Source organism: Sciurus carolinensis, chromosome 3, assembly GCF_902686445.1.
Source record: "Sciurus carolinensis chromosome 3, mSciCar1.2, whole genome shotgun sequence".
NCBI classification, from domain to species: domain Eukaryota; kingdom Metazoa; phylum Chordata; class Mammalia; order Rodentia; family Sciuridae; genus Sciurus; species Sciurus carolinensis.
This window is the reverse complement of record NC_062215.1, coordinates 79,051,982-79,076,497: the sequence shown is the minus strand read 5'-3', so window position 1 is coordinate 79,076,497 and position 24,516 is coordinate 79,051,982. Positions and strand designations below refer to the sequence as shown.

General features: G+C 38.2%; 1 protein-coding gene across 9 annotated transcripts in view; it reads left to right on the top strand.

Moving 5' to 3' along the window:
- Ptpn4 (protein tyrosine phosphatase non-receptor type 4) overlaps window positions 1-24,516 on the top strand; it is a 214,656-nt gene that overhangs the window by 68,141 nt on the left and 121,999 nt on the right. For all 9 annotated transcript variants that reach the window (XM_047543970.1, XM_047543966.1, XM_047543969.1 and 6 more), the window contains one exon: window positions 22,558-22,665. In XM_047543970.1, the coding sequence (XP_047399926.1) occupies window positions 22,558-22,665 (108 nt within the window). The remainder of the gene's footprint in view (window positions 1-22,557; window positions 22,666-24,516) is intronic.

The following is a 24,516-nucleotide window of genomic DNA, read 5'->3' as shown; positions in this document are numbered from 1 at the left end:
ATTCTTCATTTCAAGGATTTCTGTTCAGGTTTTTTTTTTTTTTTTTTTTTTTTTTTTTGAGAATCTCTTTGTTGAAGTGATCTTTTGCTTCCTGCAGTTGCACTTTCAACTGCTTATTAGAATGATCATTCATTGCCTGCATTTGCTCTTATCTTTTACTTCACAAATCATTTTAATTATGGTATTCTGAACTCCTTTTCTGACATTTCTTCTACCATGCTGTCACTGGATTCTATTAATATGGAATCTGGGTGAATTTGGAACATTTTCTTCCCTTGTTTTTTCATGTTGTTCATGTATCTTCCCCTCTAGCAGTGCAGATCTGGGGTATTGCAGTTTCCCTCCTATAGGCTTGTAGTGACCCTATAGGTTTCCAAAATCTCTTCTTTAAGGGGGAGATCAATATTAGCAGCACCCAGTACAGACAATATGCAACCCTAAACCAAATAGCCCCTATGAAGATGTTAACAATATTGTCATAGTAAACAGAGAGGATGATTTCAATTATTATCTATAGTATAACAAATAGATTTGCAATAAGTTCTGCACTTTCTAATGGAGGACAAAGAGAATGGGGAGGGGTGTAGGAAATCATTGTTAATGGGATAAGAGAAGAGCATATAGAAGTTCTAAATTATAGAAAGACTGAATGTGTAATCAAAAGAAGTTGGTTGTTAGCATGAGAAAAGGGAGAGAGTCTGAGGAAACAGGTAAACTAAAGGAAAATAGAGCAATGAAAATAAATAAAACCCCAGCATCGCAAATAAATAAGTAAATAAATAAATAAATAAAAACTTAAAAATTTTGAAAAAGGCGAGGAAAAAAAAAAAAAAAACTGCACTATGACAGTCATATAGTATTCAAACCTCCCAGTCTTCAGTAACCTGATGAGTGAGAGGTACCTGACAATGAGCTTACATTCTCCAGCAAACATCTCAGGATGAGATTTGCCCCACCTAAAGATGGGAGCTTCCGCTTCCAGGATAATCCAAGATGGCCACACTAGCTTCCAAATGTGTTGGCAAATGGGGAGCCGTGCTCCAGATGTGGGTATGGTGTGCTGGGGGTCCCGGAGTTGGGGTGTCGTAGGTCTTATTGAGGGATCCTGGAGGTAGGGTGCAATCGGTTGGGCTTAGGGGTCCTGGAGGCAGGGCTCCGTCAGTCCATCCGGGGATCCTGCAGTTCCTGGTTGTCGTCTCAAGATGGCAGCAGCCACATGCAACCAAACCTGCTGGGTACTGTGACAATTGACTTCCAAGCTGGAAGTTTGCATTTGACCTGCAGGCTGCTGGTGGACCATCGGAAGGTGGACCCTGGGTAGTGGGTGATGAGTAGTAGGTGAAAGGCGGGCGATGGGCAGGCAAGAGGCAAGCACACGGGCCATTGGTGGATGATAGCAGTCAGTGAGCAATCTACACTAAAAAAGTAGTCCATATGCTGGCAGACTGCAGGTCATCACAGTGGACAAATGGGGTAAACAGCAGGGGATCGTTAAGCAGCAAAGACATCCTCCCAGGGAAACAGCTATCCTCTGCTTAAAACCTGAGTTATGGAGCAACGAGGAACACAACCTCCCTCTAGTCCACCAACTTAGATCTCCCCATCAACTTGATTTCTGTAGTCTCATTGCAAAATTTGAAATTGGGAAATGTGAGTTCTCCAACATTGTTTATACATATATATATGTGTGTGTGTGTGTGTGTGTGTGTGTGTGTGTGTATTTTTATATCTACATATATCTACATATATATGCATCTATATTTTATATATAAATATATATATTTGTGTGTTTGTGTGTGTATATATATATATATTTTTTTTTTTTTTGAGGCAGGGTGGGAGGGTGATCCTCATTTATTTAGGATTGCTGTGTCCTTGGTGATGGATTGGCTTTTTGTCATTTATAATTCCACTTTGTCTCTATTAAACTCTCTTGCTCTGAAATCTGCTTTATCTCACATTAATATAGACACTATTTGTTTTATTAGTGTTTATATTTCAATTTTTTTTTGCATCATTTACTTTTCAGCCTACCTTTATCATTATACTTTTTTTTTATTGTAAACAAATGGGATACATGTTGTTTGTCTGTACATGGCGTAAAGGCATACCATTTGTGTAATCATAAATTTACATAGGGTAATGTTGTTTGATTCATTCTGCCATTTTTTTCCCTTCCCCCCTACCCCTCCCACCCCTCCCCTCCATGTATACAGTCCTTCCTTCCTCCATTCCTGCCCCCCTCCCTAAACCCAACTCCAACCCCAACACTAACCCTTCCCACCCCCCATTATGTGTCATCATCCGCTTATTAGCGATATCATTCTTCCTTTGGTTTTTTGAGATTGGCTTATCTCACTTAGCATGATATTCTCCAGTTTCATCCATTTGCCTGCAAATGCCATAATTTTATCATTCTTTATGGCTGAGTAATATTCCATTGTATATATATACCACATTTTCTTTATCCATTCATCAATTGAAGGACATCTAGGTTGGTTCCACAATCTGGCTATGGTGAATTGAGCAGCAATGAACATTGATGTGGCTGTGTCTCTGTAGTATGCTGATTTTAAGTCCTTTGGGTATAGGCCAAGGAGTGGGATACCTGGGTCAAATGGTAGGTCCATTCCAAGTTTTCTAAGGAATCTCCACACTGCTTTCCAGAGTGGCTGCACTAATTTGCAACCCCACCAGCAATGTAAGAGTGTACCTTTCTCCCCACATCCTCGCCAACACCTATTGTTGCTTGTATTCTTGATAATCGCCATTCTAATTGGGGTGAGATGGAATCTTAGGGTGGTTTTGATTTGCATTTCTCTTATTACTAGAGATGTTGAACATTTTTCCATATGTTTGTTGATTGCTTGTATATCTTCTTCTGTGAAGTGTCTATTCATTTCTTTAGCCCATTTGTCAATTGGATTATTTACATTCTTGGTGTAGAGTTTTTTGAGTTCTTTATAGATTCTGGAGATTAGCGCTCTATCTGAAGTATGATTGGCAAAGATTTTCTCCCACTCTGTAGGCTCTTTCTTCGCATTGCTGATAGTTTCCTTTGCTGAGAGAAAGCTTTTTAGTTTGAATCTATCCCAGTTATTAATTCTTGCTTTTATTTCTTGTGCTATGGGAGTCCTGTTGAGGAAGTCTCGTCCTAAGCCGACATGTTGAAGCTCTGGACCTACTTTTTCTTCTATAAGATGCAAGGTCTCTGGTCTGATTCCGAGATCCTTAATCCATTTTGAGTTTAGTTTCGTGCATGGTGAGAGATATGGGTTTAGTTTCATTCTGTTGCATATGGATTTGCAATTCTCCCAGCACCATTTGTTGAAGAGGCTATCTTTTCTCCATTGCATATTTTTGGCCCCTTTATCTAGTATGAGAAAATTGTCTTTATTTGGGTTTGTGTCCGTGTCCTCTATTCTGTACCATTGATCCACCTTTCTATTTTGGTACCAATACCATGCCGTTTTTGTTACTATTGCTTTGTAGTAGAGTTGAAGATCTGGTATTGCGATACCCCCTGCTTCACTCTTTCTGCCAAGGATTGCTTTAGCTATTCTGGGTTTTTTATTCTTCCAGATGAATTTCATAATTGCTTGCTCTATTTCTGTAAGGTACATCATTGGGATTTTAATTGGAATTGCATTGAATCTGTATAGCACTTTTGGTAGTATGGCCATTTTGACAATATTAATTCTTCCTATCCAAGAACATGGGAGATCTTTCCATCTTCTAAGGTTTTCTTGAATTTCTTTCTTTAGTGTTCTGTAGTTCTCATTGTAGAGGTCTTTCACCTCTTTTGTGAGATTGATTCCCAAATACTTTATTTTTTTCGAAGCTATTGGGAATGGGGTAGTTTTCCTAATTTCTCTTTCTGAAGATTCATCGCTTATGTATAAAAATGCCTTAGATTTATGTGCATTGATCTTATATCCTGCTACTTTACTGAATTCACTTATGAGATCTAAAAGTTTTCTGGTGGAATTTCCTGGTTCCTCTAAGTATACAATCATATCATCAGCAAATAGGGATAGTTTGAGTTCTTCTTTTCCTATTCGTATCCCTTTAATTTCTTTGGTCTGTCTAATTGCTCTGGCTAGAGTTTCAAGGACGATATTGAATAGAAGTGGTGAAAGAGGGCATCCCTGCCTTGTTCCAGTTTTTAGAGGGAATGCTTTCAGTTTTTCACCATTTAGAATGATATTGTCCATGGGCTTAGCGTAGATGGCCTTTACAATGTTAAGGAATGTTCCCACTATCCCTATTTTTTCTAGTGTTTTGAGCATGAAGGGGTGCTGTATTTTATCAAATGCTTTTTCTGCATCTATCGAAATAATCATGTGATTCTTGACTTTAAGTCTATTGATATGGTGAATGACATTTATTGATTTCCTGATGTTGAACCAACCTTGCATCCCTGGGATGAAACCCACTTGATCATGGTGCACTATCTTTTTAATATGTTTTTGTATGTGATTTGATAAAATTTTGTTGAGAATTTTTGCATCGATGTTCATTAAGGATATTGGTCTGAAATTTTCTTTCCTTGATGTGTCTCTGTCTGGTTTAGGAATCAGGGTAATATTGGCTTCATAGAATGAGTTTGGGAGAGTTCCCTCCTCTTCTATTTTCTGGAATACTTTGAGAAGTATTGGAATGAGCTCTTCTTTAAAGGTTTTGTAGAACTCGGCTGAGAACCCATCTGGTCCTGGACTTTTCTTTGTTGGAAGGCTTTTGATGACTTCTTCTATTTCATTACTTGAAATTAGTCTATTTAAATTGTGTATGTCCTCCTCGTTCAGTTTAGGCAATTCATATGTCTCTAGAAACCTGTTGATGTCTTCGAAATTTTCTATTTTGTTGGAGTATAGATTTTCAAAATAGCTTCTAATTATGTTTTGTATTTCACTCGTGTCTGTTGTGATATTTCCTTGTTCATTCCGAATTTTAGTGATTTGGGTTTTCTCTCGTCTTCTCTTTGTTAGTGTGGCTAAAGGTTTATCAATTTTGTTTATTTTTTGGAAGAACCAACTATTTATTTTGTCAATTTTTTGTATTGTTTCTTTCGTTTCAATTTCGTTGATTTCAGCTCTGAGTTTAACTATTTCCTGTCTTCTACTACTTTTGGTGTTGGTCTGTTCTTCTTTTTCTAGGGCTTTGAGCTGTAGTGTTAGGTCATTTATTTGTTGAGTTTTACTTCTTTTATTAAATGCGCTCCATGAAATAAATCTTCCTCTAAGTACTGCTTTCATAGTGTCCCAGAGATTTTGATATGATGTTTCTTTGTTCTCGTTTACCTCTAAGAATTTTTTAATTTCCTTCCTAATATCTTCTGTTATCCATTCATCATATAGTAGCATATTGTTTAATCTCCAGGTGTTGGAGTAGTTTCTGTTTTTTACTCTTTCATTAATTTGTAACTTCAATCCATTATGATCTGATAGAATACAAGGTAGTGTCTCTATCTTCTTGTATTTGCTGACATTAGCTTTGTGGCATAATATATGGTCTATTTTAGAGAAGGATCCATGTGCTGCTGAGAAGAAAGTGTATTCGCTCTTGGTTGGATGGTATATTCTATAAATGTCTGTTAGGTCTAAATTATTGATTGTGTTATTGAGATCTAAGGTTTCTTTGTTCAATTTTTGTTTGGAAGATCTGTCCAGTGGTGAAAGAGGCGTGTTAAAATCACCTAGTATTATTGTGTTATGGTCTATTTGGTTTCTAAAATTGAGAAGGATTTGTTTAACATACATGGATGAGCCACTGTTTGGGGCATAGATGTTTATGATTGTTATATCTTGCTGATTTATGCTTCCCTTAAGCAGTATGAAATGTCCTTCTTTATCCCTTCTGACTAACATTGGCTTGAAGTCCACATTATCTGAAATGAGGATGGATACTCCAGCTTTTTTGCTGAGTCCATGTGCATGGTATGTTTTTCCCCATCCTTTCACCTTTAGTCTATGGGCATCTCTTTCTATGAGGTGAATCTCTTGCAGGCAACATATTGTTGGATCTTTCTTTTTAATCCAATCTGCCAGTCTATGTCTTTTGATTGATGAATTCAGGCCATTAACATTCAGGGTTATTTTGAGATATGATTTGTATTCCCAGTCATTTGGTTCATATTTAAAAATTTTGACGGGGGCGATCCAAGATGGCGGCCTAGAGCGGGACTGCACCCCCAGTCGCTCCAGAACCCAGGAGTTAAGAAGGGGAGGCATTGAGAGACTCGGACTGAAATAGAGCCACGGGTGAGTCTGCCCACTGGGTAAAGCTCGGCCCGGGTGGCAGGCCCAGATAGAGGTGGCTTATCGGAGCCGGGCAGGGCAGCTAGAGTCATCAACAGGCAGCCCTGCGCACCCCGGCAGTGGGCCCCGCCCACACAGCCAGCTTCTCCAGGTTCTCAGAACGGAACTGGCCCGCTAGTGAGAGCCTTTCTGACCAGAACAAGCTCCGAGTCCCGGAGCCACTGCAGCGCAGCGTACTCCGGCAACGAACCAGCGGAGAGCCTCGATCCGCAAGCAGCCTCTGGGATCAGGGCAGGGCAGCCAGAGACCTCTTCAGGCGGCTCTGCCCACTCCGGCTGCAGACTCTCTTCACAGGGCGATCCAAGATGGCGGCCTAGAGGGGGACTGCACCCCCAGTCGCTCCAGAACCCAGGAGTTAAGAAGGGGAGGCATTGAGAGACTCGGAAATAGAGCCACGGTGAGTCTGCCCACTGGGTAAAGCTCGGCCCGGGTGGCAGGCCCAGATAGAGGTGGCTTATTGGAGCCAGGCAGGGCAGCGAGAGTCTTCCCAAGGTAGCCTTCCACACTCCGGCAGTGGGCTCCTCCCACACGGCCAGCTGCATGTTGCAGGCCCACAGTGAGAGCATTTCCACACAGAGCCAGTTCCAAACCGTGGAACCAGTAGGGGGCTAGGGGCAGTTTTCTTCGGATGAGCTGCTTTATCAGATTCCTCCAAGACATCAGGCTACTGAAGGCTGGGAGGTGATACACTGGAAATCTACCGGGACAGTATAAGCCAATAGCGGAAAACTGCAATATCTCAGGGTCCCACTGACAACTGACCAATATGAGAAAACAAGGGAAGAAAATGTCCCAAACAAACCTAGATACTACATCAATAAAACCCAATGACAGCACAGCAGAAGAAATGTCAGAAAGGGAGTTCAGAATATACGTAATTAAAACGATCAGGGAAGCTAATGAGGAGATGAAAGGGCAAATGCAGGCATTGAAGGAGGAGATGAAAGAGCAAATGCAGGCATTAAATGATCGCACCAATCAACAGTTAAAAGACCAAATACGGGAAGCAAGAGATCATTTCAATAAAGAGTTAGAGATATTGAAAAAAAAACCAAACTGAAATCCTTGAAATGAAGGAAACAATAAACCAAGTTAAAAACTCCATAGAAAAACCAATAGGATAGAACACCTGGAAGACAGAACCTCAGACATTGAAGAAAAAATATTTAATCTTGAAAGCAAAGTTGGCCAAACAGAGAAGATGGTAAGAAATCATGAGAAAACTCAAATTACCAAAATTCGGAATGAACAAGGAAACATCACAACAGACACGAGTGAAATACAAAACCTAATTAGAAGCTATTTTGAAAATCTATACTCCAACAAAACAGAAAACCTCGAAGACATCAACAAATTTCTAGAGACATATGAACTACCTAAACTGAACGAGGAGGACATACACAACTTAAATAAACCAATTTCAAGAAATGAAATAGAAGAGGTCATCAAAAGCCTACCAACAAAGAAAAGTCCAGGACCAGATGGGTTCTCAGCCGAGTTCTACAAAACCTTTAAAGAAGAGCTCATTCCAATACTCCTCAAACTATTCCATGAAATAGAAGAGGAGGGAACCCTACCAAACTCGTTCTATGAAGCCAATATCACCCTGATAACTAAACCAGACAGAGACACATCAAGGAAAGAAAATTTCAGACCAATATCCTTAATGAACATCGATGCAAAAGTTCTCAACAAAATTTTAGCAAATCGCATACACATATATATTAAAAAGATAGTGCACCACGATCAAGTGGGTTTTATCCCAGGGATGCAAGGTTGGTTCAACATCAGGAAATCAATAAATGTCATTCACCATATCAATAGACTTAAAGTTAAGAATCACATGATTATTTCAATAGATGCAGAAAAAGCATTTGATAAAATACAGCATCCCTTCATGCTCAAAACACTAGAAAAAATTGGGGTAGTGGAAACATTCCTAAACATTATAAAGGCAATCTACGCTAAGCCCATGGACAATATCATTCTAAATGGTGAAAAACTGAAAGCGTTCCCCCTAAAAACTGGAACAAGGCAGGGATGCCCTCTTTCACCGCTTCTATTCAACATCGTCCTTGAGACTCTAGCCAGAGCAATCAGACAAACCAAAGAAATTAAAGGGATACGAATAGGAAAAGAAGAACTCAAACTATCCCTGTTCGCTGATGACATGATTATATATTTAGAGGAACCTGGAAATTCCACCAGAAATCTTTTAGAACTCATAAGTGAATTCAGTAAAGTAGCAGGTTACAAAATCAATGCTCATAAATCCAATGCATTTTTATACATAAGCGATGAATCTTCAGAAAGAGAAATTAGGAAAACTACCCCATTCACAATAGCATCGAAAAAAATAAAATACTTGGGAATCAATCTCACAAAAGAGGTGAAAGACCTCTACAATGAGAACTACAGAACACTAAAGAAAGAAATTCAAGAAAACCTTAGAAGATGGAAAGATCTCCCATGTTCCTGGATAGGCAGAATTAATATTGTCAAAATGGCTATACTACCTAAAGTGCTATACAGATTCAATGCAATTCCAATTAAAATCCCAATGATGTACCTTGCAGAAATAGAGCAAGCAATTATGAAATTCATCTGGAAGAATAAAAAACCTAGAATAGCTAAAGCAATCATCAGTAGCAAGAGCGAAGCAGGGGGTATTGCAATACCAGATCTTCAACTCTACTACAAAGCAATAGTAACAAAAACGGCATGGTATTGGTACCAAAATAGACAGGTAGATCAATGGTACAGAATAGAGGACATGGACACAAACCCAAATAAATACAATTTTCTCATACTAGACAAAGGTTCCAACAATATGCAATGGAGAAAAGATAGCCTCTTCAACAAATGGTGCTGGGAAAACTGGAAAACCATATGCAATAGAATGAAATTAAACCCCTATCTCTCACCCTACACAAAACTCAACTCAAAATGGATCAAGGACCTCGGAATCAGACCAGAGACCCTGCATCTTACAGAAGAAAAAGTAGGTCCAAATCTTCAACTTTTTGGCTTAGGATCAGACTTCCTTAACAGGACTCCCATAGCACAAGAAATAAAAGCAAGAATCAACACCTGGGATAGATTCAAACTTAAACTCTTTCTCTCAGCAAAGGAAACTATCAGAAATGTGAAGAGAGAGCCTACAGAGTGGGAGAATATCTTTGCCAACCATACCTCAGATAGAGCGCTAATTTCCAGAATCTATAAAGAACTCAAAAAACTCTACACGAAGAATACAAATAATCCAATCAACAAATGGGCTAAGGAAATGAACAGACACTTCACAGAAGAAGATGTACAAGTAATCAACAGATATATGAAAAAATGTTCAACATCCCTAGTAATAAGGGAAATGCAAATCCAAACTACCCTAAGATTTCATCTCACCCCAATTAGAATGGCGATTATCAAGAATACAAGCAACAATAGGTGTTGGCGAGGATATGGTGAAAAAGGAACACTCATACATTGCTGGTGGGGTTGCAAATTAGTGCAGCCACTCTGGAAAGCAGTGTGGAGATTCCTCAGAAAGCTTGGAATGGAAACACCATTTGACCCAGCTATCCCACTCCTTGGCCTATACCCAAAGGACTTAAAATCAGCATACTACAGAGACACAGCCACATCAATGTTCATTGCTGCTCAATTCACCATAGCCAGATTGTGGAACCAACCTAGATGCCCTTCAGTTGATGAATGGATAAAGAAACTGTGGCATATTTATACAATGGAATATTACTCCACAATGAAGAATGATAAAATTATGGCATTTGTAGGAAATGGTCGAAATTGGAGAATATCATGCTAAGTGAGATAAGCCAATCTCAAAAAACTAAAGGAAGAATGATCTCGCTGATAAGCGGATGAGGACATATAATGGGGGGTGGGAGGGGCTAGCATTAGGTTTAGGGTTAGGTTTAGAGTTAGGCTAAGGAGAGCGGTAAGAATGAAGGAAAGAAGGACTGTGTAGAGGGAAAAGAGGGGGGGGAGGGGTGGGGGGAGGGGAAAAAATAAAATAAACATCATTACCCTATGTAAACAAAAAAAAAAATTTTTTTTTGACACATCTTGGTTCCTCCTTTATTTGACAATTCCTTTAGGATAATTCCTCCCTTTGCTGATTTGCTTCTTTGTTTTTTATCTCTTCCTCATGAAATATTTTGCTGAGAATGTTCTGTAATGCTGGCTTTCTTTCTGTAAATTCTTTTAGCTTTTGTTTATCATGGAATGATTTTATTTCATCGTCAAATTTGAAGGTAAGTTTTGCTGGGTATAAGATTCTTGGTTGGCATCCATTTTCTTTCAGAGCTTGAAAAATGTTGTTCCAGGCCCTTCTAGCTTTTAGAGTCTGGATTGAAAAATCTGCTGATATCCGTATTGGCTTCCCCCTGAATGTAATTTGGTTCTTTTCTCTCACAGCCTTTAAAATTCTGTCTTTATTTTGTATGTTAGGTATTTTCATTATAATGTGCCTTGGTGTGGGTCTGTTGTAATTTTGTGTAATTGGAGTCCTATAAGCCTCTTGGACTTGATTTTCCATTTCATTCTTCAGATTTGGGAAATTTTCTGATATTATTTCTTCAAATAGATTGTTCATTCCTTTGGTTTGTTTCTCTAAGCCTTCCTCAATCCCAGTAATTCTCAAATTTGGCCTTTTCATGATATCCCATAGTTCTTGGAGATTCTGTTCATGATTTCTCACCATCTTCTCTGTTTGTTCAACTTTGTTTTCGAGGTTAAATATTTTGTCTTCAATGTCTGAGGTTCTGTCTTCCTGGTGTTCTATCCTATTGGTTATGCTTTCTATGGAGTTCTTAATTTGGTTTATTGTTTCCTTCATTTCAAGGATATCTGTTTGGTTTTTTTTCAATATCTCTAACTCTTTATTGAAATGATCTTTTGCTTCCTGAATTTGCTCTGTTAACTGTCGATTGGTGCGATCGTTCAATGCCTGCATTTGCTCTTTCATCTCATCGTTTGCCTCCCTATTCATTTTAATTATGTACATTCTGAACTCCCTTTCTGTCATTTCTTCTGCCATGCTGTCGTTGGATTTTATTGATGTAACATCTAGATTTGTTTGGGGCATTTTCTTCCCTTGTTTTCTCATATTGTTCAGGAATCAGTGGGTCATTAAGATATTGCAGATTTCCTCTATCAACTTATAATGTCCCTGAAGATTGCTAGTATATCTCCTCTTATCCTTCAGTAGCCTGAAGTCTTGGAGGAGGTTGATAATGAAGAGTTCCACGAAGCAGCTGCCTCTCTAGGGGTGGTGACCCTCAGGTGGCGTATATTCCCTGCTAGTGGGCAGAGGTGCCTCCACTTGTTGACCAATGGTCATCCAATGGGGAACTAGACTGCGGGCTGAGGCAAGGCCTATTTGTGCCTGTGTCTGTGGTTTTACTGTCCCTGTGGGAAAACCTCCCCCGGCCGGGAAGACTCACTTGGTGGGGACGTCTCGCTGGTCAGTTGCCCTCCTAGAGATTCCCCTCAATCTACAACTACCACCTGGGCTGGGCTGTCTTCCTCTGCAGCAATCCCAGGGGCCCGGACCTACGTCCTGGGCCTGGGAGCCTCACCCTTCGCAGGCGAGTCTCCTTAGGCTGCCTCTCCCAGAGAATCTGCCCGCCGCCCTGGAAACTTCGCTCCGCCCCTAGGCGTGTCTCTGTGCGGCTCTTCCAGCAAGAAGCCACCTAGCTCCTGGGACCCTGCTCTGCACCAATCGCCTGGCTATGCAGCCCCTCCTCTGAGCCACCACCTGGAGCCCCATACGATAGCTCCGAGACCCAGAGACCCGCCACACACCTCCTCTTCCGGACAGCCACCCGGTTTCCGACGCAGTCACTAGGAGTCCACACAACTCACTTTGGGTCTCCTCCTCCCGCCAACCACCCGTAGCCCTAGGCAGTCACTCCAAGTCCAAGTGACCCGCCCTGTTCCTCCTCCTCCTCCTTGGGGTAGCCCCCCGGGTGTTCAGGAGCAGTGGCTCCGAGACCAAGTGACTCACCACGCTCCTCCTCCAGGCAGGCCACTGGTGTTCACGAGCGGTCGCTTTTAGTCCAATCAACTCACCACTCGCCTCCTCCTCCTCTGGCAACCGCCTGTGGCTCTGATGCAGTCACTCCTAGACCAAGCGTCCCACCGCTCTCCTCCTCCAGGCAGGCCACCAGTGTTCTGGAGCAGTTCTGAGTTCAAACAGCTCGCCACGCAGCTCCTCCTCTGGCAACTGCCTGTGGCTCTGATGCAGTCACTCCTAGGTCAAGCAACCCGCCGCGCTCCTCCTCTTCCTCTGGGCAACCCCCTGGTGTTCAGGAGCGCTCGCTCTGAGTTCAAACAATTCACCACGCAGCTCCTCCTCTGGCAACCGCCCGCGGCTCTGATGCAGTCACTCCTAGACCAAGCGACCCGCCCGGCTTCTCCTCTTCCTCCGGGCAACCCCCGGTGTTCAGAAGCGGTCGTTCTGGGTCTAAACAGCTCGCCACGCAGCTCCTCCTCAGGCAGCTGCCTGGAGCCCCAGTGGTTGCTCGAGTCCAAGCGCTGTCCTGAGCCGCCTACTCTACGATGATCCCAGTTGTCCGTGTTTACCGCTCCAGCGGGGGGAGGGGCGTCTCGCCGAGCAACTCCACTTCACAAATTCCCTGCGTTCCGGGGCTACCACCCCCTCCGGGACGCCTCCCCAACAGGAGAGACTCACCCGGCGGCTTTGAGTTGGTCCCAAGTTTCTCACTATCTCCTCTTTTGAATCTTGCGTCCTGGAGCAACGTGAAATGCAGCCGCCCTCTAGTCCGCCATCTTGGCCCGCCCCTCATTATACTTTTTGATATTCTTGGAGATGGCATTTATTTGGGCCTTTTTTGTGTGTGTGTGTATTTACTCTTGCCAATCCCTGAGTCCTGGTTGGAAATTGAATTTTTATTTTATTTTTTTAGCAAGTAACTGGCAGACACCATCATTCTAGAAATACTTTATTTTTTCACTTGGACTTTTGAAAGCACATTGTGTAGCATGAATTTTAACAAGACAGGAGAGTTTTAATCTTTTTAGTTCTTTTTTTTTCTGTTTGCCATTGTATATGTCATGATTCTTTGTTTATTTTTACTTTGTGAGTAGAGCCTTCTTAAAATTTGGGTCTTTTGTTTTCAACCTGAATAAACTTTGATTTTCATATATCATTTGCGTTGAAAGTGAAAGCTAGAAAACTTAAGGAGTAGGAAGTGATCCGTACATTTCTTACTAGCTAGACTTTCTAGCTTCTTTTTCACCCCATGCTAGGTCAGTAATATATTAAAACAAAAAAATCTGAAAATATTTTACCTGACCATTTTATTGCATTTGAGAGGACTTTTTTTCCTAGAACATACAATCTCTACTGCCAGAAATAGAAATCATATCTTTATTTGCACAGAAGCTTTTAATAGTCAGATTTATCTATCTATTCTTTTTTATTTATACTTAGAGTTCTTTTTCTGAGAAAGCTTTTTCAACTGTGAAAACAAAATGTGATCCTTGTATAATTTTTCCTGGAAAAAAGAAATTTTAAAACATTTTTTTTGGTACTGGTGATTTAACCCCTGGTGCTTTATCTGTGAGGTACATTCCCAGCCCCTATTTTCTTTTTTATTTTGAAACATGGATTCACTAAATTGCTGAGACTGGCCTGGAACTTGTAATCTTCCTGCCCCATCCTCCCCAGTTGCTGGGATTATTTGTGTGCTGCACTGTACCTGGCCAGAAATTTGATAGTTATGTTTTAAATTCATACTGAATCTTTGTCATGACTTGAGAGATAATATTGGAATTTAAAAAAAAAAATTCCCCGTGACAGTAAGGAGGTATTTGAATGCTTTTCCTCCCCTGTTCTGTTAACATTTTACTTAATTAATTACTTGTGCTGCCTTTGTGACATTGCATCATCCATGGAATCCCGATATCTTTTTATCATGATTTCTAGTCAGTTAGCTAATATTTCATTTTAGGTTTTTGCATCTCTGTTTGTGTGATTTGCCCTTATATTTTCTTTTATTCTTATTCCTTAGAATCATAAGACTAAATGCATAACATATCCTACTTTCCTATTCTTTGGAACAGTTTAGGTAAATTGGAGATACTGTGCTTTTGGAAAGGTTGTTAGAAAGGTTTGGTAAAACTGTCTATGGTGACTTTTAAGTGTATACGATTCTAAAGCATTTACTAGTTTTCTTTAATGTACGTAGGTTTAATTATTCTATCTTTAGTTCTTTTCACTTTTTTATTGTCCATTTAATTTGCTTCTTTCATTGTTTTTATTTCGTCTTTTCAGAGATTTGTTATTAATCCTTTTAATGCATTTGTAAGTAATTTGGAGGTATGGTAAATTTCAGTTTTGGTGAAGTTTTACTCTTTCTATATGGATAATACAGTTGGCTCATTGTCATCTTATTGAAAAAGACCTTCCTTTCCCCTTTACTCTTTATACACTTAGTTGTAAGTAAAGTTTGGTGGATCTCTTTTCTGGACTTTTTCTTCTATTCTAATAGTCCTTTTAGTCTTCATGCAGTCACATTGTCTGATTATTTTAGCCTAATAGTAAGTCTTTATATGGGAAAGAGTAAATGGTTTTATATTTTAAGTATTCCTAATCATTTAAGTTTATAATGTCTGTAGTTCTATTATTTGAAGTTCTAAAGGGGGATGATTCAGCTTTGCTGGCTCTTGCTGTTGATAAATTGATTCTTCTTATGTCTTATAATTTTGGATTGTAACTTGTCACCCAATAGCATTAACTCTGAGAATCATCTACAGTCAGGGTTATGAATGTGTTCTTGACCGATGTCATGTTTTGTTTTTATCCAGTTATAGTTTAGTTTTGTTATCAAAGTCTCCCCCTTTGGGGATTTTATAAACAGTCAATAGTGTAAAATTAAACTTAAGACCCAGGAAAAAGCTGTCTCGTGGCTAGGAATTTTCAGAAGAGACTTTTCTTCATCCAGATCCCAAGTAGAGGCAGAAAAACCTTTTTGTGCACATCTGGGCTGGAGGGAGGACGTGCCATTCCCTGGCTTATCTTTCATTGAGCATATTGCCATCCAGAGTCTGGGGCATCATTAGGAAAGTCTTAGTTTTATATCTTGCCTTATTTGGGCTCAGGGCCTGTACATTGTTGTACCTGTTTGTGATAAAGCCAAATTGCTTCTTGTTCTTTTTATCCTTTTCTTTTTGCTGCTGGCAATTGAACTCAGGGGCACTTTTCCACTGAACTACATACCTAACCCTTTTTATTTTTTATTTTCGTTTTTGAGACCAGGATCTTGGTAAGTTGTTTAGGGCCTTGCTAAATTACTAGGGTTGACCTGAAACTTGGTGATCCTTATACCTTACCCTCTACTGAGTTACTGGGATTATAGCAAATTGCTTTTTTTCACAAGCCTTTCCAGGCAGTCCCAGCATAGTTTACGCACACCAAATTCTATTTCTCTTTGTGAATGCTAGAGCTTTCTTTTCAGTTTAGCAGTGCAATGAAAATAATACATTTTGTTACATTTTATCCTACATGTCTATATATTTTGTTGCATGACTTTTTAGATCATCTGGTGTGTCATGTTGCTGGAAAGGAAGTTGGTGTTTTAAAATAGGTTATATAAAGTGATTGTGTATTGTCAGCTTAAATAATTTCCCCTTCAGATGGGAGGACAAAATATAAATAGCCTTCCATTGTTGGCCAAGGCAAAATAATTATTTGAAGCAAAGTATTGCATAGTGGCGCTGGCCAAGTCTAAACCCCACATAAGTAGAGTGTGTATTAAGCTTTGCCACTTAACAACCTGTATAATCTTTAGAAGTCTGTGATATCTCTCTGTGCCTCATCATCTTCACCTTTAAAGAATGTTAATAGTGCTTACCTCATGGGGTTGTTTTGATGATTAAATGAGTCAGTACACATGTACTTTACAGTAGTGTCTGTAAATCATTAGTATTCAATAATGTTAGCTATTATTGTTATTATTACTATGAATTTCATTAACCACAATTCTTCTTGGGGCTGTTTTTCTGTTTGGGAAAAGTTTTTCATTGACTAATATGTAGAAAAAACTATAGAAGCCATACTTTATTTTTGGAATACTGTATTGTTTTCCCCTCCTTCTGTTTTATAAATGAGTTTTCTGCAGAAAAGGAAATTAGTTGCCACTTCTGTAAGCCACTACTAAATTTTAAATTTTCCTTTAGTATGTAATCTTTTCAAAATCACTGGTGGTTTGTCTCTTAAATTTATCTTACCTATTATTAATCTCTCTTTTCCCTAATCCTCCAATGAAAATCTATTCCTGTGATATATTTTCTCTATCCAGAGAGGTGATCAGAATCCATATTATAATAGAACTCTCAAGGATTCATTCTTTTTTCTTTTTTTGTGGTACTGGCAATCAAACCCAGAGCCTCACACTAGGTAAGTGCTCTGCCCCTGAGCTACCTCCCCAACTGTTCAGTCACTCTTAAGAGTCATTACTATGCCTTTGCACTAAACACTATGAAGGAACTCTTTCCTATAGCTTTGTCTTACTGACCTGCCTAACACCTTACGTAATTGTATTTTTTCATTTATGGTAGAGTCCTGCCTATCTTCAGGAGAGCATCTTTAGAAATATGGAATCTTAGTGTCACAAGGGACGTCAGACATCACCTAGCCTAGTTGTTTTGAAACACTTTTTAAAATATGGAATTCTTCTTTTCCTAATAAAGATAACATTTATATATGTGAACTCCATATGTATAATGGATAAAGTTACAGTTAGTAGTTAAAGGGAGGAGCCTAAATTCGTCCTTGGACTTTTCTTTCTCACTACATCAGCCCTAAGTACACTCACAGAGCCCTATCTATACTACACAGCATAATTTGGAACAACTGATCAAGTCTTTCTCTTATTTTAGGATCCATGAAATTGGCTTACATGGAAAGAAAAGTTCACCCAACACCACACGTTAACTAGCCAAATAAGGACTAAGTCAGTATTTACTGTTTCCATTTTGCTACTTTTTAAAGCATTGCTCTGTCCCCTGTGCTATATGTCTGGAGAGTTGCTGCTTAGTTTTTTTCTTACAAACTTGTCTAACATAATCTCTCCTTATACTTGGCCTGCCAACAAGAATCTTGACTTAGCTAGGCAATTGTTGACTTAAGATTCTAGTGATAAGATTCTATTGACAGTTTTCATTTTTTGAGACACAGTTTACCAAGTTAGTTTATCTGTAGATAAATTATCCCTCAAGCCCTAGAGATAACCCTCAAATGCCCTGATCTCTAACTGGTCCTTTATAAAATAAGAAAAACAGAGTGATTGGCAGTACCTCAACTAAAAGCCACTTAAACTTTAAAATTGCTTCTATATGTTGTTCTAGCATTTAATTATTCAACTAACCTCTGGACACAGTGGTGCATGCCTGTAATCCCCGTTAAGAGGCTGAGGCGGGAGGATTATGAGTTCAGAGCTAGCCTCAGTAATTTAGTGAGAACCTGTCTCAAAATAAAACAACAACAACAAAAAAAAGACTGGGGATGTGACTCAGAGGTTAAGCACTCCTAGGTTCCATCCCTGATTCCAAAAAAAAAAAATTATTCAACTAACCAAATATTTATCTATGTCTTTTTTGACAGCCTGCTTAGAATTTCTGGTACATGTCTTGTTACTCTTTGTTTAGATATTGATCAGTTCTATCTGCTTCAATTCTCAGTCTTGATAACTCCCAAATATGCATTTCTTCTCATTTGAACAGTGAATCTTTTATCCATTTAGTGTTTATTCATTCAACAACAACTATTTATTGAGTAACTGAGGTATGCTTGGCATTGTGCCAGATTTCAGTAATCTAATGATAAGACTGTTACTCTGGGAACTTTCTAGCATGAGACACATATAAATATAATTATATATATGATAGTGATAAGTAATAAGAAAGTGAAAATACGATAAAGACATAGAATGAGATGGTAGCATGGAAGGTACATATGGTTACTGAAGTAGTGGCGTTAGTGTGGAGTTCAGAACTGAGAGAACAAGCCAGGATTGAACAAGAGCAGAGATTGAGTTTAGTGTGGGAAAATCAAGGAGGCTGTCACTAAGTAAGAATATGCAAGCATAGGGTGTACATGATTAGTAAGGTGAAGAGTGGATCAAAAGTAGCTCACTAAACTTTAGTAATTGCTGTGGTTTGAATTTTGGTTTGGGTGTTTTCCCCCAAGGTTTGAGCGTTGAAATTGAATTCTTGTTGTGAGATATTAAAAGGGCAGAAACTCACTCTGACTATGGCATTTAGATGTAAGGTCATTAGGCTAAGGATGTAGCTTAGTAGTAGAACACTTGCCTGGGATGTATGAGGCCTTGGGTTCAGTTCTTAGTACTGGGAGGGGGGGGGGGGTCATTTTAGAGGTGGGGCCTTTGGAAGGTGATCAGGATTAGGTAAAGTCTTTAGGATGAAACTCCCCTCCAGTATTTGAATTCTAGTGGTTTATTTATTTTTTTCCCTTGGTGCTGAGGATTGAACCCAAAGCCACACATAAGCTAGTTAAATCTTAGTGTCTATTAGGAAGGAATTCAGAAAAGAGCAAGAGATAGAGATGGAAAACTCACTCACTCTCTCACTCTCTCCCTTTCTCTCTCCCTTCTTTTCTCCCTCTCCCCCTCCCTCTCTCCCTCCTTCTCCCCTTGTCTCTTGCTTATGATGATCTGTGTTGTCCCAGGAGTCTGCCAACAAGAAAGCCATTGCCAGATGTGCCCCTTGACCTTGCACTTTCAGAACCATGTACCAAAAGAAACCTTTCTTGATTAAAATTTTCCCAGTCAAGCCAGGTGCAGTGTCTCACACCTGTAATCCCAGCAGCTCTGGAGGCTAAGGCAGGAGGATCACAGATTCAGAGCTCACTCAGCAATTTAGTAAGGCCCTAAGCAACTCAGCGAGACCCTGTTTCTAAATGAAATGTAAAAATGGACTGGGATTGTGGCTCAGTGGTTAAGCGCCCCCTGGGTTCAATCTCCGGTACAAAAACAACATAAAACTCTCCCAGTCAATGGTATTGTGTTGTGTTACTGGCAACAGAAAATGGATGGTACGGCAAGGAATGAGAAATTTATTTGTATTATTTTTCTAATTCGATTTTTTTTTTTTAGGTACTAGGAGTTGGACTCAGGGAAGCTCTACCATTTATCTATACCTTTAACCCTTTTTTGAAATTTTATTTTGAGACTAGTTCTCATGAAATTTCTTAGACTGGCCTTGAACTTCCAGTACTCCTGCCTCAACCTCCAGAGTAGCTGGGATTATAGACATGCACCAGTGGACCCAGCTTTCAGTTGGATTTTTAAGTTCTTCTATTCTCCTTCCTTTGTTTGAATCATAAGCACTCAAAATGTAGGGGTTTATTTCTTTTTTAAAAAGTTTCTTTTTAGATCTATGGATAGCAGAGTATCTTTTGACACATACATACATGGAGTGTATAACTTATTCTAATTAGGATCCCGTTCTTGTGGTCATACATGATGTGTAGTTACACTGGTTGTGTATTCAGATATGAACATAGTAAAGTGATGTGCAATTCATTCTACTGTCCTTCTTATTCTCATCCTCATTCCCTTTTCTTTTATTCCCTTTTGTCTAATCCAGCAAACTTGTATCACCACCTCCCTTATTGTGAGTTAGCATTTGCATGTTAGAGAGAACATTCGGCCTTTGGTTTCCTGGGATTGGCTTATTTCACTTAGCATGATAGTCTTCAGTTCAGCCATTTACTGGCAAATACCATAATTTCATTCTTCTTTATGGCTGTGTAATATTCCATTGTGTGTATATACCACCTTGTCTTTATCCATTCATCTGTTGAAGGGCACCTTGGTTGATTCCATAGCTTGGCTTTTGTGAATTGAGCTGCTATAAACATTGATGTGACTGCATCACTATAGTATGCTGTTTTAAGTCCTTTTGGTATATTCTGATGAGTGGCATAACTGGGTCAAATGGTTTCATTGCAGGTTTTCTGAGGAATATCCATACTGCTTTCCATAATGATTATATCAATCTGCAGTCCTACCAGCAATGTATGAGTGTACCTTTTCCTCACATCCTCACCAACCTTTATTGTTACTTGTATTCTTGATAATTGCCATTCTGATTGGAGTGAGATGGGATATCATTGTGGATTTAGTTTGCATTTCTCTAATTGCTAGAAATGTTGAACATTTTTTCATATAAAATGGAGGTTTTTAAAACTGAGATTTGTCTGTGGAGTACAGTTTTTTACATTGTTCCTTCCATCAGTGAATGGTACCACTAATGACACTTTTGAATAATTCAGGCATGTGGTTACTTTGTCTTTGATGTTCCCTCCTTCCTTACCTATGGTCAGTTGCCTTTTATCCATTTGAGCTTATCAACTTTGATGTCACTCTAGTTTAGGCCTCCATTATTCTTGGTATTACCACAGGAGTCTTTTAATTTATCTTTCAGGTTTTTGTTTTGTTTTGTTTTGTTTTACTATCTACACATTATTCTACAAAGTCACATGTGATCTGACCACAGCCTTGCTGCCTTCTTTTAAGTTTAAAAAATTCTATCCATTTTAGCATGTTTATTAGTTGCACTGAACTGGAGGCATAGCAGAAAATGATTCTATTCCATCCCATCTAGACATTAAACTCACTTTAGACTTTTCAAAAGACTTAATGCTTGATCTTTTTTCTCAGGTCAGTTAATCAGAATGGGAGCGGGCAGGGAGGTAGGTTTCTTCAGTATCAAAAATATTTCCAAATTATTGAGTGGGCAACAACATTGAGAAGCCCTGTTTGAAGCCCATACTTCTACCATCAATGAATTTGGTTAATAGTCATTTTACCCAGTTCTTGCCAATAAGACATGAAGGGAAGCTCTTTGTAAAGTAACTTTACAAGGAAATTTGTTCTTTTGAACATTGTCCTGTAGGGGTATGAATTTTGGAATTGTGGTAATCTTGCTAATGGCCCCCAAATATAACCAACCCTGGAATGCAGGTGAGAGAGATGGAAAGAAATCTGGTCCTTGATTATGTCTTTCATTGCTGAATTAGCTAGCTCTGGAATCTATTTCACCTCTATTAAATGTCCTTAATATTTCAGCTCTGAGATTGGATTTATAGCTAGAAGCTGATTTATAGCTAGAAGCTTCCAAACTACTTTATCTCATGAATGGATAAAGTAGTGGTAAAATATATCAATATTAACTACTGTGTTTTCTAATATTTCTCTTATATAAATAACACTGCAATGAACATAACTGGTGTATATAGTTCTTTCCCCCAGTATTGGGTTTTATGTCATTTACTCAAGTTAAAATCCCAAAAGTAGTCAATATTGTTATTGCTTTTGGTTAACATTTCCAAATTCCTTTCCCAACAGATTTTATCTATCTACAGTGTTAGCAGTAATGAGTATTTTTTAATCTTGCTCACTGAGTTTATTTTTTTTCATTGTTTACATGTGTCCTGTCATTGTAATTTCCCATTTTTATTTCCTTTATTACTAAACATGTTAGTCATTTCACTGTGTTTTTACTCATCAGTTTCATTTGTTTTTTTTAGGGAATTAATACAATCATGTCTGTGCCATAATTTAGTAACTGTGGAACTTGGGGAAGTTATAGTTACTAAAACAAACGGATAATAAATAATTCGTACACTGTAGGGTCAGTGTGAGATTAAAATGAGACATGTTCCTGAGACTCTCCGAGTATCATAATGAAATAATAGTCCTTTCTCACATTTGCTATAAATAATTTTTACCATCTTTTGTTGCCCTTTTTATGGCATTATTTTACACAAAATTATATTTTCAATTATATTTAGTCAAGCCTGTTACTTTTCAGTCATTATTTAAATATAAGAAAAGGTATGAGAAAAATGCCATGGATATATATATATATATATAAATTAACATATACATTAATTACACATGTGTACATACATTAATCATATTTATAATTAATGTGGCACTGATAAGAATACCATGATGATAGCCTGAAAGCAGGAGACATTTTCAAAGGTTTCTTTATATCTTCATATTTATTATGTACTATTGAACCAGTTTGCTTAAAAAACTATTATATGTGAAGGTTTCCTCTAAACCAAATCATTAGTATACAAACAGTTGGCATTTTAATAGAAGAGGACAAAAAGTCAAGCAGTTATAAAGCAAAATCGGTTTCATTTTATTTTTTCTTCCAGAAACATGATCTGGGACAAGTTCTGTTGGATATAGTCTTCAAGCATCTTGATTTGACTGAGCGAGACTATTTTGGTTTACAGTTGGCTGATGATTCCACAGATAACCCAGTAAGTTTCATTTTTATTTTAGTTTTTATCTCTGTTCAAACTATAAAGTCCTTTTGTTTTAAATGTTTACTGATTTAATGAGTTTTAAAATTTTTATTTAAACTGTTAGAGGTAATTCTTATGTCTTTGTTCCCCTTTTCTTGATGTTTTTGATATCAGAAGTTATTACCTTTAAGGTTTTCATAATTATAAGTCAGCCTATAAATCTAGTGCCAGCTTCATTAATTGTGTATCCTAGGAAACTGGAAAAAAAAAAAAAAGTAAGACTAATTCATGCCTCTTGACTTAAGATGACTGGGCATAAAAATCAAAATACCTTGAGACCTATTAATCTGCACTAAAATGAAATTAGATTTTTATGGTATTCATGGAGAAGTATTTCTAACAAATCATCTTTTGGTTCGGTATTTTCCAAGTAAGAATATTTAAGGGCTGGGGATATAACTTAGTTGGTAGAATGTTTGCTTTGGAAGCACAAGTCCCTGGGTTTAATCCCCAGGGTCACAAAAAAAAAAAAATTTAAAAGAGACCCTCCCAAATGAGAATAAATTTCATAGCTATAATTTCATAGTATTTGTAATCATGGTTCTTTTGATTAGAAACATCAGATCATAGAAACAAAAATAACAATATGATGAATAGTAGAGCTATTGACTTTGTTAATTAAACATTATAAAATACGCGAAGGAAGGAAATACATCTTTTTATGAACCTAGGTGAAGGGTTTACTGCAAATTTTGGTTGAATTCCTTATATATCTACGTAGTTATATCTTGATAGACTTTTACAGAAACTATAATATCCTTTTGATTAGTGTAAAAGGAGTTCATTTTTAAGGAAATATTATGTACAGCTTATAAAAACCAAGAAGCAGAAGAAATGGTTCTCTGAATGAGTGTTTTAAAGATCCATTATAAGACTATACTGATAGAATGGCTATAGAAAATAAAAATAACATAATGAGAAAGTAGGGTTTTTGTTTGTTTATTTTTTTTTTTTTCATTTTTTCTTTTGTTGTTGTTTGTTTGTATGCTGCTAGAGATTGAACCCAGAAGCACTTTACCACTGAGCTACATCACCAGACCTTTTTTGTTTTTTTATTTTTTGAGACAGGGTCTTACTTAGTTGCTGAGGCTGACCTCGAACTTGTGATCCTCCTGCCTCAGTCCCTGAGTTGCTGGGATGACAGGTGTGTGCCACCACATCTGGTTTAGTTTAGTTTTTTTTTTTCTGTCATGGTTGAGTCCTGGTTCTGTGAATTAATCGTTAGTGGGAAATAAATGTAAAATGTTAAATCGTACTATTTAGTTTTTGGTATCATTTATTGACTTTCACATCACAAACTAACCAGAAGAAAATATGAGGATGATGTGATAAAAATAAACCAAGGGCCAAATAGTCTCAGTGAAAATAAATGCTAAACTGAATTGAAATTAAAACAATCTTTCCTCATACTTTGTCTTCAGATGAGTTGACTTTCTCCAAGCGTCCTGAGTTATACTGTTATTTCTTGATAAATAAATACGAATATTAGGTGAAATGTCAGTAATGGATCCTTTCCCAGAAAGGTAAATTGTTAGCTAAGAAAATACCTAAAAGATGTCTGTGATACTGCATGGAGAGAAAAAAAAAACAATCAATTCTTAGATTATCTTGCTGGTGCTCATAAATCAGATCCTCTAGGCATAGTCTTGACTTCAGATTGATTGGAGAAGAAACAAGATAGATTTTATGCCCCCCCCTTTTTTTTTGTCAAAAAGTGGCAAAGATAACCATTATGTGATGCTTTTTTAAAAATTTTGTACTGATATTGCTTTAAAATCCTTTATTACTATGAATATATGTTAATGC